The 20,410-nt window shown below is 33.6% G+C and overlaps 1 protein-coding gene across 1 annotated transcript; it reads left to right on the top strand.

Moving 5' to 3' along the window:
• The first annotated feature begins 1,303 nt into the window (after nucleotides 1–1,303).
• On the top strand, nucleotides 1,304–18,538 carry LOC132739572 (uncharacterized). Its single transcript, XM_060727299.1, has 14 exons — nucleotides 1,304–1,424; nucleotides 4,037–4,155; nucleotides 5,175–5,239; nucleotides 5,962–6,023; nucleotides 7,474–7,517; nucleotides 7,831–7,953; nucleotides 8,942–9,144; nucleotides 10,349–10,519; nucleotides 10,816–11,002; nucleotides 11,547–11,698; nucleotides 12,137–12,469; nucleotides 13,042–16,535; nucleotides 17,010–17,259; nucleotides 17,626–18,538. The coding sequence occupies exons 2-14, from the start codon at nucleotides 4,119–4,121 to the stop codon at nucleotides 17,854–17,856; spliced, it is 5,352 nt and encodes a 1,783-aa protein (XP_060583282.1). The 5' UTR covers nucleotides 1,304–1,424; nucleotides 4,037–4,118; the 3' UTR covers nucleotides 17,857–18,538.
• Nucleotides 18,539–20,410: the final 1,872 nt, after the last annotated feature.

The raw sequence follows: 20,410 nt of genomic DNA, 5'->3' as shown, positions 1-20,410 counted from the left end.
ATTGCGCCAATTACGAAAAAATTTATAAAACTAGCCCTGCATATATATCTATGCAAAGGCCCTGTCACAATAGACTGCGATGTTACTGCGTTTGCACGGCGGCGAGATCGCAAGAAAAATCTGATATTTTTTATGCATTTCTGCAATTTCAGATAAACGCAGTAGAATCGCATTAAGAGCGCAATTGTCGCCGTGACAGTGCCGTCAAGTCGTAGTAAGAGCGTTTGAGATAAATAAAGCTCCGTACAAGCATCGTACACACGCAGTATAGGCGCGGTAGAGACGCCGCACAATCTCCCAACAGCGCCATGGCTAACCACGGCGCTCCTGTTGCGTTGTAGGGGATTCTACTGAGTTGCTACGGCGTTCTTACTGCGATCCAACTGCGCTCACATCAGAAAGCCTAATGACGGCGTTAGTTTTGAGCATGCTCAAAATGCGCGCCGTCGGTCGGCTAACTATGCGATGCCACTGCGATGCTGCGGCGATGCTCATGCGATGTTTGCGATCTTACTGTGCTCTGAATTTTCTTTGGACGCCATTGGATAGCCGCCCTAGTGTGCCAGGGGTTTAACATAGTATGTTCTATCACCCATACAAATCTATGAACTGACTTTTACATAGTAAACGATTTCGTTCTATGAAATTTAACACTCTCAAAATACAAAACACATGGCGTTCATTTGCTGGCAAATACAGCTGCTAACTAGCATTGTATAAAATGAATCAATTTATGGCAAAAACTATTCCTTTGAAATTATTAAAAAATTATCAAATTTATATGGCTAGCGAATGGCTGAAAAAAGTGCAGGGAAAAAAGATTCAGTGGGACATGCAGAAGGTGATTTGATGAAAATGAGATGTTTTAAAGTATAAAAACTAGTAAAGAAACTAACACTATGTTGTTTTCTTAAGAAAAATGAAATATTTTATAAGTCTATAGGATAATTGCGACTTTGATACAATGAAAGTGATGTGTGTGTGTGTGTGTGTGTGTGTGTGCGGGGGGTGGGGGGGGGGGGAACACTCTTTGAAGCATTTTGCAAAAATATGGTTGGCTACACCTTTATACCAAGATCATTTTTTTATGTGTCAGGTATTTCATTCTCCTAGAAAAAGCACCTTTTTAGCACGAAAACCCAATTTTTAGGTAGGATTAGCGACCTTTCCTCATAATGAAAGTCTATGCAACAGTCTGACCTAGGGAGCTTACTCGGTTACTGCAATCGTCAAGGGAGATTAATCAGTACAAAACTCTACCGTCCAAAGCGTTTAAATCTGTTCAGTGTTGTCTGCCCTGCCTTGACATAAGATCACTGATAGAAAAATCGTTAGATATCGGATAAAGTTAAATACCAAAATCATTAAATTACCGTTACTTTTAAACATTTTGTGATAGAAAGGGTTAACATATAAACATTCTGGTGAGTAGATAATATTTGTGTGTTGAATTTGAGGGTTTTTTTTTATTCACTTTAGTGAATGTACTTTTTGTAAATAGAGCAAGTTTATATAAGAACTTTTGTTGACTGTGAGTGGTAACGGTTGACATGTACTTAGAAAATATAAATACAGGTTAAATATCTTAAGGATTATTAGTTGAAACCAGTAACGATCAATAGTGTACGAATTTTAACACGGGATTTTTGGGGGTACTCTGCAGATATTTTTGTTAATATTTACACAAGAATCAAAACTTTCTTAATCAATTCAATTCAATATTATATTTGGCATTAAACTACATATAAATTAGTATATTATTTATAGCCATACTTACATAATATAGGTAAAGTGTAAAACATTTTTACAATAAATTGTTCATAATACAGTACAAAATGTTTTCAAAGAAGTTATTAACAATATATCTTCATGTAGATCTAGCAATAAACAATAAGACATTTAGTTATTGCAAATAACAATCATACAAAATGTTTTCAACTTAATTTGCTGTAGTTTGTTTAATTTGTCTATAAGCCATGTGTCCGCAACGGTTTCGTACACGTGTGTACGATAGCAGCGGAAGTGGTATAGATCGTAGAGAAGATTCAAACTTTCAATAGTCATGTTTAATGAATGAATATGCAATTAGTTTAATTTGTCATTGGTGAAAATGTTGAAATCGATTAGAAATTAAACAGATCTACCCTATCATTTTGAATTGTAAGAAACGTTTAGCAAGTATTTGTGATATGTTACCAAATCTATTGTCACGTTAAATATTCTTGAAAGTTTCAATATATAAATATTAATATTGTATCCATTTACTTACAATGTTAATTAATACATACAATTGTCTAAAAAGAAAAAAAAAGAATGACAAGCAATTTCTGTGTAATAAGTGAGATACAATCTACAGCTTGTTTAAAACACATTATTTAAACAAGAGAAAAACTAGTCTTAAATATTCTTACAAATAAGTAAGAACCTTTAAAATATGAAGATTACGTTATCATTTTCAAATCAGTCCAAAGATTTATTAAGACGACCCATCGCTTTGATCATAATTGATTTTTCATACTGTTCTTGTTTTCATTTATCTAGGTTTATTTTCTATAATATATTATACTTAATTGTCAAACATTCACAAACCCACATTCCCTAAAATCCAAAACTACAATTATGCTAATTAAATAATCACTGCTAAATTGAGACCAGGATGGCGACCTCTAGATGAAACACATTAAAATAAAAATTGTACATTAAATGAATACGTAAATGAATTGTTAAAATCAATTACATATTTTTAGTTTATGTACATGTTTAAAGTAATCAATGTTGCCCTAAATGTATTTTTTTCTATAATATTTATTTCTTGAAAGGATTTAATCTATTGTTCCAACAGAACTTGTTGCCCATCTCATTTGCTTTTATACTATTTTACATGTATTTATTGCATTATAATAAGCTTAAACTAAGTAGGAACCCAGAGGTGTGCTGTGTGACGCCGTATATAGCTGCGAACGTATATATCTCTCCGAAGAGCTTTATACCTTACTGCAACTTTTACGATAATGTCTCCTTACAAATTAATCATCATTATCATCATAATCATCATCATCATCATCACCACCACCACCACCACCACCACCACCACCATCTTCATTATCACCACCACCATCACCATCACCATCGTTATCATCATCGTTATCATCATCATCATCATCATCATCATCATCATCATCACCACCATCCCCACCAACACCATCATCATTATTATCATCATCATCATCATCAACATCATCATCATCATCATCATCCCATCTTCATCATCATCACCACCACCACCACCAAAACCACCACCACCATCATCATTATCATTATCCTCATCGGTACCATCATGATCAATACCACCATCATTCATGTTGTTGACGAACAAAATGAAAGTAGCGCAACGGATAAAACTGGTCTGTCCAGAGGTATATGCGGCGTAACAGTACTAGAATACATTCTATAATTTATCGAATGTTTCTTTGATTAACCAGTTGATTTAACAAATTAGTCAACCAATTGAAAATCAGGCACTTTTTCATATCCATCATTAGCATTTTTTGTCATTAACTATCATTAACCCATAGCCTCATAACTTGCTGGAACAAAAAGTGATTAGCATTTGCCAACAGCTAGGCCTACCTCCTCCATACTGTTTGAAGCTCATTTTGTTATTAAAATACTTGAAGGAGAGCATCGGATTTTTAATGCGGGACCCTCTGGTTCGTTTCTCAGGCGTGGCGAAATTTCTCCGTGACAATAATTATTTTCCTCATACATTAAGTCCAATGGATTTTGTCTATCAACGCCGATTCAGAAATCACGTGGGATAAGAAGTCGGTCTTTTGCGTAACAACTCGTAAGTTATCCGGGAAAGCCGGTTAGGTAAAACGTCCGCTGCGGATATGACAAAAAATGTGCTAAGACAAGTGCATACTTTAATATTCAAACGGACCATTCCTTTATTTAAGCAGGACAAATCTATCATACATGTGCAGCAGGTTATTGACTCAAGCATAATTGCTTTCTTTTTCTTGTTTATTTGTAGGATAACGTTTGATGTTTCTCGGAGTTTTGGGTCAAGATTGGTTAATTGCTAGCATCATCATGCGATAGACACAATACGAAATATGCCGGTGCAAGGCAAAAAATCAGGAATATCTGGAGGTATGTCTAACCTAATAGGAAAATCACCTTTGACCTTTGACTTTTTGGTTAAAAAAATAAGGAGAAGACAGACGGGCGTAAATGGCGTTCGTTTCTTACAATTTTCCAGCTTTATAATACATAGATGATATTCAAGATTTTTCTATAAATACAGAATTTGTTTTCATCTTGTGATATGAAAATTATCATATTTCACTTGTGGTGGTTCTCTTTTTTGACCTTATTATTCTTAAATCTTCTCCTTTAATTTTGTGTATTGGCTGATTTAAGAGGAAAGTAGTCCAACAATACACCAGTGATAAATACGGAAAATATGTTTCACTGCAGTGAACAATAATATTTTTAAAAGTGAAAATACGGAAAATGAAAATACGCATTTTATTTCATCAATACTTCTCAATATTTCATTTAAAAGTATATAATATAAAGCACGTTAGTAACCTCGAATTAAATGGATAGTCGAAACGGTTATTTTAAATATATGCATGGCTTTATTATGAATTGATCTTGAATTTTACACCAAAGAAAAGAATTACCAAGGATTAACACTTTCTTACAGGTTATATGATTTATTAATGTTTGTAATAAGCCATATTATCTATCATTTACCTCAATTTTTTTACGAATCGGAAGTGCAAATGACACACTCTTATTGAAGATTGTCAGATTTGATTAATTGCCAGATTCGAATTTGAAGATTGTCAGACTAAAAAAAATGTATTATAGAATTGATGAAATTTTTGAATCAAATATAATTGAAATACAATTTATTTTTCAACGAATGTCAAATAAATGCATGTTTAGGGCTACTTTACATGCAAAGATTACACAATGGTCTTTTGTTTACATCAACAGTCTGACGGTAGAGCTACTAATTAATTCGTATTGTTTCCGAGATGATCATAAGTAAACAGCGATGTGGTCAGAAAATGTAACAAATGTGGAACATTTAACCAACATATTGTATTCTAAAGCTTAATTTGTAATGATAAATGATTATATAACATTTTATTTAAAAGGTGGGCACCCAAGAAAACTTTTTACTAGGCAATCGTCCATTGTAGACAGTCGGCAAGTTCCAGCTGTAAGTAGATCTAATCATTGTATTTTATTTGTGCTCAAAATTCATTTTCCTCATTTTATTTTAGTCAATTTCTGCTCCGTTTCGTCATAAAATGACGTCATGATAAATTTTACATCCTGGCCCCGTGTTCACAAAGATTTAAGGATTAGGATCAAGATCAGGATCAAATTTAAAAACTCAAATATTCTCCATTATTTATCCTCATGGATTAAATATCCATTATTAACTTGGTAAAACTGGACATGAAATAGCATGTTTATGAAATTTTATAATAAATTTATTGTTATTTTTATAAGATATTGGCATTTTACAGTTAATCCAAATTTTGATCTTGATCCTAAAATTGATTCTCATTTTGATCTGAATATTTTTGTATTTGTTTTATTATTTGTTGATTTTATCCCAAAAAAGTTTGGTTTCTTTGCAAATAAGTTATTGTTTACATTTCGAATATGTACCATTAATTCTAGCATAATACGATCACTTTTAGTTTTATAAACCAATGTAAATAAAATCAGGATCACTTGATCCTGATCCTTATCTTTTCTTTGTGAACACGGGGCCAGATGCGTAGATATAGAATTAACTGACCAGTCACATCATCCTAATTTCTTCACGAAACGTTATTTAGTGGTATCATAAACAATGCTAAATTTCGTGATACAACGAGGCGGTTAACACTATATAAACTTATTCCATTGTTTTGTTTTTGTATATTTAAGAGTGTTGATGCAAAGAAATCTTCACGAAATAAATCTGGCAAGAAGAATCCAGCTAAAGTTGTGTAAGTTAAATATATTTTATGCGTAGTAAATATCTTTTATTAACCTTCGGTATAAGATGAATGTCAATTGAAATGAATTCTAAAGTTATGATTTGATTCTATAAAAAGCAGACTAAATAAAAACTGTACCAGAAAATGCTAAGCAAGTTTGCACTCGTGATGTCAATGAACTTGTGATGTCGCTAACAAAACAGATTAACGTGCAAGTCTGCTTCATATTTTGGTATGATAAAGGTAACGATATATGTGTAGTGGATAGACTGTATAAATAAATGAATAAGTAAATAAATTATTTAACCGATTAGATTATGATATATCAGATTTTAAGATACTACGTCGTGACCACGAATTGCTAAGTCGTGACAACGAGTTACTTATTATCTCGTTGCCACGACTTAATAACTCGTGGCCACGACATAGTATCTAGTGCGCATGAAATAAATAAAAACACACACACATGTCACCTCTGTGCCACCGTTTATATCACTTTCAATGCATATTGTTTTACATTCAAAGTTAAAGGGATTTCAACATCAAAATACAAAAAAGAGCACCAAAAATATAAATCCTGGTACGTATCTGCCTTGCCAGGCTTAACCTTTTACCCCATGAGTATATTGCGAAAAATGGCCGTTTTCATTGAAAAGCCTCCTGTAACAAGTTCAAACTGCTATGAAACTATGAAAAATGCTTCAATACTAATGAACTTGGCACAAATGTTGACTACACCATAGCCTCTGTTACAGCATGCTCAATGGTAAATTTCCTGTTACCATGACAACGGGGGGACGTCTCAAAATTGCCAAAAATCACTATTTTGCATTGTTTTTTTCCATCAAAACTGATTTCAAAGTGCTGCAACTTCTCAATGAATTGAGACAGAGTAAAAGGCTTTTCAGCGTCGGTTACTAGTTACCCTTAGATCGACCTGAGGCCATTTTTAGCCTTCACATGTCAAAAATTTTCTTGGCGAAAAAGTGGTCACTTTTTTTAACAACATTTCTCAAACGGAAAACAGTGTTTGGGCCTAAATAGGGCATTTTTTCAATGTTTGAGGCCTCAAAAGTGGGGGGGGGGGGGCAAAAAGCCGTCGAAACACGCTTATATAAGGGAAAAGGTTAATATCAATTGGTGGCAAGTTCATCATATAAAGAGTTACACAGTCCTAACACTTTCCTGCGAGAAAAGAATCTTTATACACTTAATATATCAATTACCCATCCAGTAATTAAAAAAAAAACTAAATAAAAAAAAACAACATGAACAAAAGAATACAAAAAAGAACGCGAAAAAATATGAAAACGTATCTAAAGATATACAAGAGTACGTATCCACCATGCAAACAGAGCGAAACAAAAGGACAAATTCAAATGATGTCTTTCAATTTTTGATTAATGACAAAACAAAACATATTATTTTTCAATAAAGCATATACATATTTTTTTTCCAGAGCGAATCGTCCTCAAAAGAAAGATCCGGCCACGACCAAGAAAGGTAAATATTTTTGTGATCCTAGTTGTCACCCTACTTTGAAAAACATACTGAAATCATAATGATTGTTGCACTGTCTAGTAACTGTAATATCAATATAAAAACAATATATATGTGTAAAATATTATGATACTTCTAAACATTTCACGATGAAGACTGTCACAGAACTAGAAATTCGTATTATAAATATTTCAATTTGTCATGTTATGAACTGAGTGACGATACTAGGCTGCTGGAAATCATATATAAATACATTTCAATATTTTTGTATCACAAATAAAACTATTTTTACGTTTGAACTCATATGCCATTTCAGAAAAGCCGACGTATGATGACGCGGCAACGAAGAAGTTCGACAAAATGTTACGCGGTGATTTGACAGATTTGCCGCCCTTTCCAAAATCCACAGTGAAAATCTTTCTCAGCTCCACATTTTCTGGTGAGTCAAAATTCATAGATATTGTAATTATCAGTATCCTTCAAGATATTTTTACAGGTATTTCGTCACGGAAGTCTTAGAAATAAGTTTATTTAAGTATATAGATTACACCGAAAGGGTTACCATTTGAACGAATTTATGTAAAAGAATAAGCATCAAAACACTCGGCAATCGGCTGCGGTTTACTAATTTGTGCCGGCAGAGAAGGGGATATCGATAGAGATATCATATTCAGATACTCGTTCATTGGGTTACTTTTTCTGGGGTTTCATATTGTGACAACAGGGAATGTGTTTTTATTTTTGCCTATGATACAAAGGAGAAAGAACACCAAAACACTCAGTAATATGATTTATACTCCTCGTACAAATCAGATACCCTCGTGTTTCGGTGTTCTTTCTATTACTCATTTAATGAGAAACGCTGTTGTTTCTTCTACGTACACGTGTTTCTCTCAAATGCAATTACACCAATAGAAACAAAATCAAATTTTGTAGTAAAATTATGCGGCTTTTTGTAAATATATGTTGTGTTGAAATTACTTAATGACTGGCAATGGGCTATACGTTAACATGAAGTTTATATGTAATAGAAAGAGCATCGAAACACGAGGCTATCTGATTGTATAAGGGAGCTTCATAGAAAATAAAAATACGTTCCCTATTATCACAATATGAAACCCCAGAAAAAGTAACCAATGATGGAGAATCTGAAAATGACATTTCTATCGTTGCCTCTTTCTCTGCCGATCCAATCAATGTGCATGCTCTGGAGTGCAGGTAACTAATATCTGCACTCCAGTTAACGTACTGTGCATGTATATTTTTACGATTTACTCTGATACATTTTTTAACGGAAAGGCCCCCAAACTATGATACAAGTAACAATTTAGTTAAAGTTTTATTGTGGTATTAAAAACTGGAATTCGTTTCACATATCTTTTAAGTACTTACCCACATTGCATTTATGTTTAAAACATTTGTTTCAGACATGCGAGCAGAGAGGAACACACTTGCTAGAGAGGTTTACCCTCGTCTTCAAACATATTGCCAATCACGCGACCTCGACTTTCAAGTTGTGGATATGAGATGGGGTGTTACAGAAGATAGCATCAATGATCATTCTGTAGAAAACCTGTGTCTTCTTGAAATTGAGAATTGCCAAAAAACATCTTTTGGTCCAAACTTTGTTGTAAGTTTCTTACTAATTCTTTGTTATAAAAATCCATATTTTTATCATTCTTAACAGTCAAACATTGACAATACATTTTAAAGACAGAACTGGTTGGTGACCATCAACCGGGCACATTTTGAACATTTCTTTATACATATTACACAATACCAGAAAATTGGACACAGTACAATATGTTTTTCTCCAAACAAAAGATCTAGTTTGTTTATTTCCAATAAGTTGACATTTGTATTTGAGGCCAGTGCAAGGGGGTTATAAATTTGCCTTGATTGTCCTCATTACAGTATTATGTGTTCAGGAAGGTATGTGTGTAAGTAAAGTGTCAATTTAATTAATATTTATAGATAAAAGATGTTGTTTTTTTTTTGTAAAAAGCGCCGAATTGGTCGACACGCACTTATCAAAGAAAACCACTTGTAAATCAAAAGTTTCGGGGCCGTCCCAGTTTGACTGCCGTTCGGTATTGTTTATCAGCAATCAATACTGTCTAGTTAGCAATACATTAACCCATTACTGCATGAGCATTTTGTGGAAAATGGCTGTTTTCCTACAAGTTCAAATTGCTATGAACCTATAAAATATGCTTTAATATACATCAAACTTAGCACAAATGTTGACTGTAACATCATGCTCAATCTTAAATATTGTTTCACCTTTGCATCGAGGGGACATCTCAAAATGCCAAAATCACTTTTTTGCGTTGATTTGTTTTCCATCCAAACTGATTTCAAAGAGCTGCAACTTCTCAGTGGATTGAGATAGAGTCAAATGCTTTTCAGCGATGGTTACACGTTACCTTCTGACCTGAGGCCAATTCTAGCCTCACACAAGTCCAAAAATCTTCTTGGCGAAGCAGAAAGGGGCACAGCCCCCTCTGGCACCACCTGATGTATCTTTCTGATAGAGGCGGCGCAGAAAAAAGCAATCACTTTTTTAACAAAAATTTCTCAAACGGAAACAAGTGTTGAGGTCTAAATAGGACATTTTTCACTATTTTAGGTCTCAAGGGGGATTGGGGGGGGGGTTGGTTGTCGAAATTGCGTTGTTTCGCGTATATATGAGGTAAAGGGTTAATCTAGTTAGCGATACGTTAAAATTGTTACAAAAATGGAGGCTCAATTAACAATGATTATAATGTGTTTTTCAAATAATTTCTTTGATCGATATCAATAATTAATTTGATATTTTTCTTACTTCAATCAAGTTACTGTCGGGAGACAGATATGGATTTCGGCCTATTCCAGTAAACCTTGATATCAGAACATTTGACATCATAAGATACGAGGCTATCAAACTAAATCTAGACAACAAGATATTGTTAGAAGAATGGTATAGGTTAGATGAGAATGCCGTGCCTGCTACATATATTTTACAGGTAGTGTTAATTAAAGTTTGTATAGGACATAAAAACATGTTCTAATCTTTATGTGCAATGTAAGACGTATGACAAAATGGGTACCTGTTTCTACATGAACAATGCAATGGATGTTATTGTGCCAAAACTGCATACTTAATAATCATCTTTTATGCAAAGTACATAAGTATCTGCCTATTATGTTCTAGCAATGCTATTATTTTTTCTTTTCTGAAACACTTTTTTATTTCTTGTGTCATTTTACAATTTTTACGACTCCATTATGGAACTAACACTATTTGAAATTCACCTTTCAGCCAATTAGATCCAAGTTCACATTTTACGGCGATTTCTCGCCTGGATGCGATGAACTTAGGGAAAGAGATACAGACGGGTGGTGGTCAACTTTCGGGAAGCTGCAGATTTTGTTGAGGAAAGCTGCCGATGAAGCATTTAAAGAGAACAAGTTTACAGCTGAAGACAGACACCAGTTCTTTCAATCTGGTAGGTTTATACATCAAAGGAACTCCAATAAGTTTTGTTTTGACATGATGGGACAGGAAGTATTATACAAGATTTGTGTTCCATTTCATATTCATCTGGACTAATAACGTGCGTGCAAATTTTCAGATAACTCCTGCACCATTTTAATTTGGCAAAATGGCCAATAAAATATGATAAACATGATCAACAAGGAAAGGCGGCGTTCAGTGAAATAAATAGTATAAATATAATTAGCTTTTTCATTGCATTGTTATTAAAAATGATTTAAAGTTATATCATGCTCAGTTTTTCGTTACCGAGTTGAGCTATATATCTAAAGATATATTATAATCATCCTAGAGTAAAATATATTCAAATCACAGAAATTTATTAAGATTAGTTTTTCAAAATTTTTTTGACCTAGAGTCATAAGATTGACAGAACAGTGGCGCGGTGGGGGCACCGTGTCCTATGGACACATTTCTAGTTAATTTATTCATTAATTTTGAATTATAGAGGTATATATTAATACAAATGTATATGAATATTCTTTTTGTCTTTGCAGTGACAGAAAGCGAAATTCAAGATGGAATATTGAAGGCAACAAACGTAGAATCGCATTGTCTTGTTTATAAACGCACATTGAGACATCTGTCTGGAGTCGGTATAAACGATAAAGACACACCCAAATACATTGATGTCATCAAATTGGAAAAGGTATTTTCTTACACAAAATAGAATTATTCATGGCATCTTAAAATTGGATTACAAATATGTTATATTTTGCTTGATTGAGTTTTACGTCACAACGACACAGTTTAGGTTTTATGACACCGTTCCAGCTTTACTGGTGGAGGAAAAACTCAGGTGCCCTTCCGTGCATTTATTCAGCGAGTACCTACGAAGAACCACCGACGTTCCTTAAGTTATCTGGACAGTTTCCGCACATGAAGGAATCCAAAAACCCTGTCTGGATTCTAAATATACAGCGCTAAGGGAGAATGAAATCAACGATTTTAACCATCCGGCCACGGACGCTCCACGGATCAGAAATATTCCGTGTTTGTATCTATCCGTACTTTAATATCATTTGTAATCTTACTTTGTGATGTTTTGATTTGTTTTGTCTTTACATCTTTTATCTATCCTTAAAAGGGGAATGCACTAGACAAAGAAGTTGAGAAGCTAAAAGTTGCACTTTTTGAAGATAAAATTTGCAGGAAGCTCAGTGAGTCAAATATTAAACAATACAGCATTCATTGGATGCCTGGAGGTGTGAACCCTGAAAATTACGAGGAACACAGGGAATACTTAAACACATTTTGCCAGGACTTTATATCCGATTGTAAAACTCTGATACAAAAAGCGGAAGAAGAGAAGAAGAAGAAATTGATTCCATTGTCAAATTATTATACGGATTACAACAGCACAATACATCATTTGAGATTCTGTGTGTCCAAATGTGAATCATTCTGCGGACAGGACAAGGTAAAACATTAATCGTACTTTCTCCTATGTTGTGTATCTGTCACAAAGCCTTCATTTAACTATCATATTTTCCTGTGCCTGCGTAGGCCTTCTACAGATGCTCAATTCGACAGGTAATCAATCTGTTCCGCAAACGTTGCAATCCCTTACAATTGTTTAGTCTCATTTCTTACGATTCGGATGTAAATCTTAAGCAGGTACAAAGGTAATTACATTTAAAAAGCAATTCAATTATCAATATATCCGATTCTTATAGATCAAATGTCCAAATAAATGGCATTTTTCTCGAGTTGTCTTTTCCTTAACTGTCTTATTTAAGCATTTCAATCAGTGATAGAGGACAGTTAATTTCAGACAAAATGGTTTCAGACAAAATGCTTTTACCTCCATCAAAATTAATTGTTTGTATTATTTTCCATTGTAAGTATCAATTACTGCAAAATCATCACAAAAACGTGACATAGTTGTAACAAACAGCATGAATTTATAATGGATGCTATGAAATCATTTAAAATTGCTTATTAATGTATATGTAAAAAACTTAATTAGTTTAATAACATAATCTGTTATAGGTATTAGAAGTTGCAAAATCATACATTTTGGACAAGTCCGGTCGAAAACCTTTAGTACTATACGCCACATCTGGTGTTGGAAAAACTTCAATCATGGCAAAGATCATGGAACAAATTCCTGATTGGCTTAATAATGTTCCTCATCTAAAACTTATAAGGTTTCTCGGAACGTCGCCTCTTTGTTACAACGTTTACGATGTGTTGCTCGATGTTATTGGCCATTTAGCTGACGTGTATGATATAATTATGTCTCCACCATGCTATAAAACTATGAAAAGAATTGTAGAATTTGCACCTAGATTTATAAGACAGGTTGCAAACAACGCAAAAGAACCAATTATAATACTTCTAGACTCTTTAGACCAGCTTGAACCGCGAAACAATGCCTACGCTATGGACTGGCTTCCAATTGTTCTGCCACAAAATGTAAAACTTATCGTCTCGACCCTTCCAAATGAGCATAACATTCTTACAAACTTGAAAAAACGTCTCCCCGATCAAAACTGCTATTTTGAAATACCCGGACTGACCGAGGAGACTGCAAGAAAAATCATAGAAACAAGCTTAAAGGCACAGAATCGCTCACTAACAAAAAGTCAAGATAATTTCTTTTGGACCATATTTAAAGCGACTCACGGTCCCCTTTTCTTGAAACTGCTCCTGGATGAAGCAAAGAAATGGAAATCCTACACGCCAAAAGCCGAGATTGAACTTGTTCCAACAGTTAAAGTAGCAATCAGTAAGCTGTTCAGAAATCTAGAGAATAAGTTCGGTACTGTATTGGTGAGTCATGCACTTGGTTTTATAACAGTAGGAATGATAGGGCTTACCGAATATGAGATTGATGATGCATTATCATGCGATGACGATGTTTTGAATGAAGTGTACAAATTTCATGACCCACCGGTCCAAGGAATTGTTCAAATACCACCTTTATTGTGGGCAAGAATATGGTATGATATCCGAGGATATCTTGTTGAAAGAATATCGCATGGTAAATCGACATTGAACTGGTTTCATAGGGAGTTTGTTATTTCGGCATCCGAAATGTATGCAACAGGAGACAAAAAGTCATATCTCAACATGAAATTGTTCGAAGTATTTCTCCAAGAAAAGGGAATCAAGAGGACGATAGTGCTGGAAAATCGGAACAATTTATTGATCACTGATGCCGACCGACAAGTAACTCCTCAGCCATACAAGTCCGACAATAAACGCAAGCTTGCATGTTTACCATATCATTCTTTACGTTCTTATAAAACAGCAGGAATAGACACAGTTAAAAGAAATGTTTATTGCAATTTCAAGTATCTCTGCTCAAAGATAACAACCATTTCCGCTGCATCAGTTATTAACGATTTGTCAGACTTTATTGAAGCGAGTGATGATGAGGAGGTTCGTCTGCTTTATAACTTCTTTTTTAACTCCAGGCAAGATTTAACAAATCATGGAAAATTGGCCATCTGTTTATTGGCATACGTTAACCCAGAAGAAGACCACTTCCAATTGAAAGAGTTAAGAAATGAGGCAGCTGAGTTTCTGGAGTCTTTAAACAAACCGGGTCTTATTCCTGAGTTTCCATGTCTTGCTCAAAGAAGAGAAGCATCAAATGCATTTCAGTCATCAATTCAAGGAGTTGCAGAAATTCTCTCCTATTCTAGCAGCACTGTTATACTCAGAAAATACTCGGACACAGATAATAAAATAGACGCTGACGATATCAAGATGCCATCACACATTGCTGTTTGGAGTTCAGAAACTCACGACATGATAGATCTTAATATTCAAGTTGACGCAAAACCTGTCGGCGAATACATTATTACTGATGAAAACCTGTATTTCATTACAAAACATGCTATTGTGCGACATGGGTTCATTGACAGCAAATCTGAAGCTGCCTTGTTTGAGGATATATTACCTGACTGGGCAACGAAACAATGTGTGAAAGGTTTTGTCGCAAATTCAGATGCAACCACCGGAGCACTTATTCAAGACCGTGCAATTACCTTGATTTCACTGGAGAAGTTCAAATATATGCAAACATATAAAATCCCAGGTGATAACTTTGTAACAGACCATGCGTTTGTGTCAAATAATGTTCAAAAACTGATAGCGGTCGGTACTATTCATGGCAGTGAAAGCGCTGACAGTAACAGTTTTATCTTGGTGTTTGAAGAAGAGACCAAACTCCCAATTCATTCACTTGAGTTTACACACATGTTCGATGCTAGAAATGGTGTTTTGTCTAGCAAAGATCATTGGTTGCTGGTTCCTTCAGAAACAGATAGTATGAAATCACAAACAGAAATTGAAAAGCCAGAATGCTGCGGGTGTCAGCTTTTGGCATTTGATATCAGAGAAAACCACTTTGAACAGAAAGAAATAAATATAGTTTCACCCATTAGCAAAGTTGCAGTACATCCGGAACGGGGGAAGATTGTTTTTCTAACAAAAAATGGCCGTATGTTTAGCGTGCTCGCAAATGAATTTTCATCACAAGCAGTCATTCTTGAGATGAATTTGAAATTTTCTATAAAAGATTTTGCGGTTTATTGGGAAAAAGAAATTTCTTTGTTCTGTTCGAATGGTGGCCAACTTACCCTGTATGACTTAAAGTCTGACAGCATCCTTCTCACATTTACTGCCCATTGTGGCAAGATAAATGACATTTGTCTTCTAGAGCAACAGCTGATCACATTAGGAGAAGACAAAGAAATGCGGTCCTGGGATATGAAATATCTTATTGAAGAAAGTCAAAATGCCAAAAGTAGGGCAGATAGTAAGAAAATCAAAGAAGCGTTTATTGAGCAATCAGATATCGTCTCTTTGTCACCATCATATGATGGGGATGAGCTTTTAACAGTTCATGATGATGGAACTGTTAAGATTTGGAATTTGAACTCTCAGAAGCTTCTCTGCCAGCGCTCCATTGGAATTGCTGCAGACATTATCCATTTATTTTCAAATAATCTAGTTTCATTTCTTGACACAAGTGTGGGCAGAATGAAAATTTTAGATATCAAAACTTGGATAGAGACTTTTCGAATATCTGAAACAATACAGGGTAATATCCTTAATTCAACAGCTGATAAAAGAGACAATTTATACATCGTTAGTGCACAAAAGACTGGAAAAGAACAAATTGATATCGTCAATATTGGCCAGATGATGATTGTTAAAACCATACATTTACAAAACAGCTTGTCTTACAAAAGTCTCGAAGCAGTTCTCTCTGTGAACGAAAGGTATCTCGTCCTACGTGTTTTGATGTCAGAACGACAATTTGAACAAGTGAGGGAGTTGTATCATCAGCATTTTCCATGGAAGAAAGGTGGTTTTACCGACCAGAACCACCGTTATAGATTTACTGCTGTTGCTTTGTCGGAAGGAAGTGGGGCACTTATACACTGTTATCGCATTGCTGCAAAGGTACCGACCATCGGTATACACGTCAAACCATATAAAGGGAATGTTATGCTGATATCAACACAAAGGTAAAGTATATACTATGTTATACAATACATCTAACGAGTTTTATATTGTATTAATTGTAATATTTCTTGTTGGAAATGCTTATGCAACGCAAAACAAGCATATTCGTTTCGATGTATGGATATGAAATGCATTTTATTAAAAACCTGAACAGAAAACATACCTACAATATAAATAAGGGATAAAGGCTGGTGAGTTCTTTTTCAAATATTTTCTTTCAGTTTATCAACGCCTATCCTACAAGATACTGTGATATAAACATATTAACCCTGTATTACGCTTTGACATACCAGAAATTTTACAATAGTGTTATACATGTTTTAACAGGCAAAGTGAGAAGATAATTAAATTCGCTTTAAGATACCCATGTTCATACCCTATATTGTGTTAAACATCATTTAATGTGTGATGAAGTTTGACTTAATAATGGTTCATGTCTGGACAAATTATGTACTTTCTTTTCGTGTACTGTGTAGATGGATTTTCTTCTGGGACATACCTACTGGTAGATGTGACCGAAAACCGTCGCCTCTCCGGAAAGTACCGATGTTTTCCCGACTTGCCTGGATAGGAAAAGAGTCCATAGGCGAAACAAGGGTATTGTTAGTAACACCAGATCAGAAATATGTAACGACTGGGTCGGATGATGGATATGTTTTTGTATATGATGCAGAGACAGGATTGCCTGTATGCAGCCGCAAGCCACTTTCAAAGCACATTGCAGGGGTAATAAAAGTTAATATGCTTTTGATACGAATATTTTGCAAATGAAAATATAATTATTTTCAATGTTCTTGTATTAGACATCAGTTTTATACACAATGCTTTTCAATTTTATCAATGTAGATATATATGTTGCAAAAAATTTAATCATAAAAGGTTTACTTTTTTGTATTCAAATAACAGCGGATATCGTTATGGTTATATATATTGTTTACAAAGGATCTATGTCCAAGATAAATATATAAAAGGAAAATCTTTACGCTGTTCTTAGACAATATTATTTTTTCAGTATATATTAAGCATTTCTTTTTCTGATCTATTTAACATTATAATATAGATGATATTTTAAATTATCTTTCCTTTTGCAAGGTTCAAAAAGCGGTCGTTTCTCCTGACAGCAAATTCGTCGTTTCTAACTGCAACAATTGTGCCATTAAATTCTGGGACACAGCCACTGGTACCGAGCAGTTTTCAGTGCGTCTAGATGCCAAAGTGAAGATGATGTCGTTTACACCTGATTCTCAAAGACTTGTGCTATTTACTGGAACACATACGTCAAGATTGTTTGTGTTTAAAGTGACGAGTGGTAAAAAGAAATGAAATTCCATTTACCTTCTTCATTTCTTAATTTTGTCAAGCTTCGATGTTTAGAATTTTGTGATATCAAGATGAACATCTTAAGTTTGGCAGCAAATAGTATATTGCCTGGTCAGACTGCAAGGACCAGACCTGACTCTATACTTGTGGCAAAGGCTTTTTCATATTCGGTTGCGAGTTAAAAAGAGTGACATGTCACATAATTCCAACAATTTGTTCCAATAAAAGTGTTTTGCACTGTTTTCGGTGACATTTCTTATTTGATGTCGCATCAAACAGTGTACAAGTATTTCAATAGCAATCATAGTGTAAAATTAAAAATAAAGTAAAAAACATTTAATAATCTCAATTTTCTGAATACATGTATACATGTACAAATATACCACTTGACGAAAGTAAGAACACTTTCTTGATTGGCTAAGTTTTTAGAATTAGTTGATACACTTCCCATACTTTCATAACAATAAAATTGTAATTGTTTCGTTTTGTTTAAAAAATCCAATTATAATATTTTCATAATTCATTTCATAATATTTGAATCCATTATGTAAAGATTGTAAAGTGAATTGGATTATAATAAAATTAAAGAACTACATTAATTGTATCTAGAGGCAGACATTACAAAGTACCGCGAAATAATTATATTGAATGTTGTTGATAAGTGTGAGACACATGTTTTATGACATATATTTGGCTTTGGAAAAATATTATTGTAATGCATCATATCAATGTTAATTCAAAAGTATTTCAAATAATGATAAAATCTTATCCACTTTAGATTTCGACTTTTCATATTAGATTTTCTTTCTGCATTTTGTTTACTTTGTATGCTTCAGTAAATAAAAGCCATGTTGAACATTGGGTTTTATATCTGGCTGTTGAACATTGAGTTAAGCTTAATTGAGTTTTATATCTGGCTGTTGAACATTCAGTTTAAGTTAATTTAGTTTTATATCTGGCTGTTGAACATTGAGTTTAGCTTAATTAAGTTTTATATCTGGCTGTTGAACATTGAGTTTAGCTTAATTAAGTTTTATATCTGGCTGTTGAACATTGAGTTAAAGTTAATTAAGTTTTATATCTGGCTGTTGAACATTGAGTTTAGCTTAATTAAGTTTTATATCTTGCTTTTGAACATTGAGTTTAGCTTAATTAAGTTTTATATCTGGCTGATATCTGGCTGTTGAACATTGAGTTTAGCTAAATTAAGTTTTATTATTGCTGTTGAACATTGAGTTTAAGTAATTAAAGTTTTATATCTGGTTGTTGAATATTGAGTTTACGTTAATTAAGTTTTATACTTTGCTATTGAACATTGATTTTAAGTTTATTAAGTTTTATATCAGGCTCTTGAACATTGAGTTTAAGTTAATTAAGTTTTATATCTGGCTGTTAAACATTGAGTTTAAGTTAATTAAGTTTTATGTCTGGCTGTTGAACATTGAGTTTAACTTAATTTAGTTTAAAGTTTGCCATGCTGGTTTCACAATGTTGTATTAAGTTCTACAGTAGTCAGAAAGTATCATAGTGTTATGAAAAACGTACATGTGTGCAATGTATTTGATGTGTGTTATCAATTGTTATGTGTAAAGGACGTTGAAGATAAGAAAAATGTACATGTGTCCATTGTATGTGTTGTGTGTTATTAACAGTTATGTGTAAAAACTGTTGAAGATAAAAAGTACATGTGTTCATTGTATGTGTTATCAACTGTTATGTGTAAAAACTGTTGAAGATAAAAAGTTCATGTGTCCATTGTATGTGTTAAGTGTTATCAACTGATATGTGTAAAAACTGTTGAAGATAAAAAAGTACACGTGTCAATTGTATGTGATATGTGTTATTAACTGTTATGTGTAAAAACTGTTAACGATAAATATGTATGTGTATAGTACATGTAGTTATTTTCTATTTCATATATGAAAAGAATGACAATAAGAATATTTTAACATTTATGTATATTTTTTAAAGAAAATTATATTTTGAACTGATGCATAGTCACAGATCTCATTAATAAAGTTATTTTTTTAAATAGAGTTAGCTGTATTTCCGAAAGATCACATGTGTTACCAAGATTGTACAGTTGTTGCAAAATCTAGGCATTATATATAATTATAAACTTATTATAGCTCGACTTTTTCAAAAAAAGAAAAAGCTATTAGCAATGTCGACCGTTCACGTTGCCGTCCAAAAACATTGATAATAACTATTTTTAAAACGTTTTAATAGATTGTCTTCATACTTGTTCATGTAGATCAAATTGACCATAACTTAAATTAACTCATTTATGGCCTTGACCTTTTAGGTCAAATTAATGAAATTTACTATATATTTGCTATAGCTGCTTTAACTGGTTATAATTTTATTATTTATGAATAGAATGCTTTTATACAAGAAAATTATATTTTCTCGGAGTGTTCTTTACAACAATATTTTCCCTCCTTTGACGTGTTTGACTTGAGGAGTGTGGCCCCTGCTAGGCGGTTCCTCTTGTTAAAATGCCATTTTGCAATTACACATTGAAATGCTTTTATTGTGATACAGAGTTAAGGCTGGC

The sequence above is a fragment of the Ruditapes philippinarum genome, unplaced genomic scaffold, assembly GCF_026571515.1.
Source record: "Ruditapes philippinarum isolate M1 unplaced genomic scaffold, ASM2657151v2 ctg4533_1_1_1_1, whole genome shotgun sequence".
Lineage (NCBI taxonomy): Eukaryota > Metazoa > Mollusca > Bivalvia > Venerida > Veneridae > Ruditapes > Ruditapes philippinarum.
This window is presented reverse-complemented; position numbering and strand designations above follow the sequence as displayed.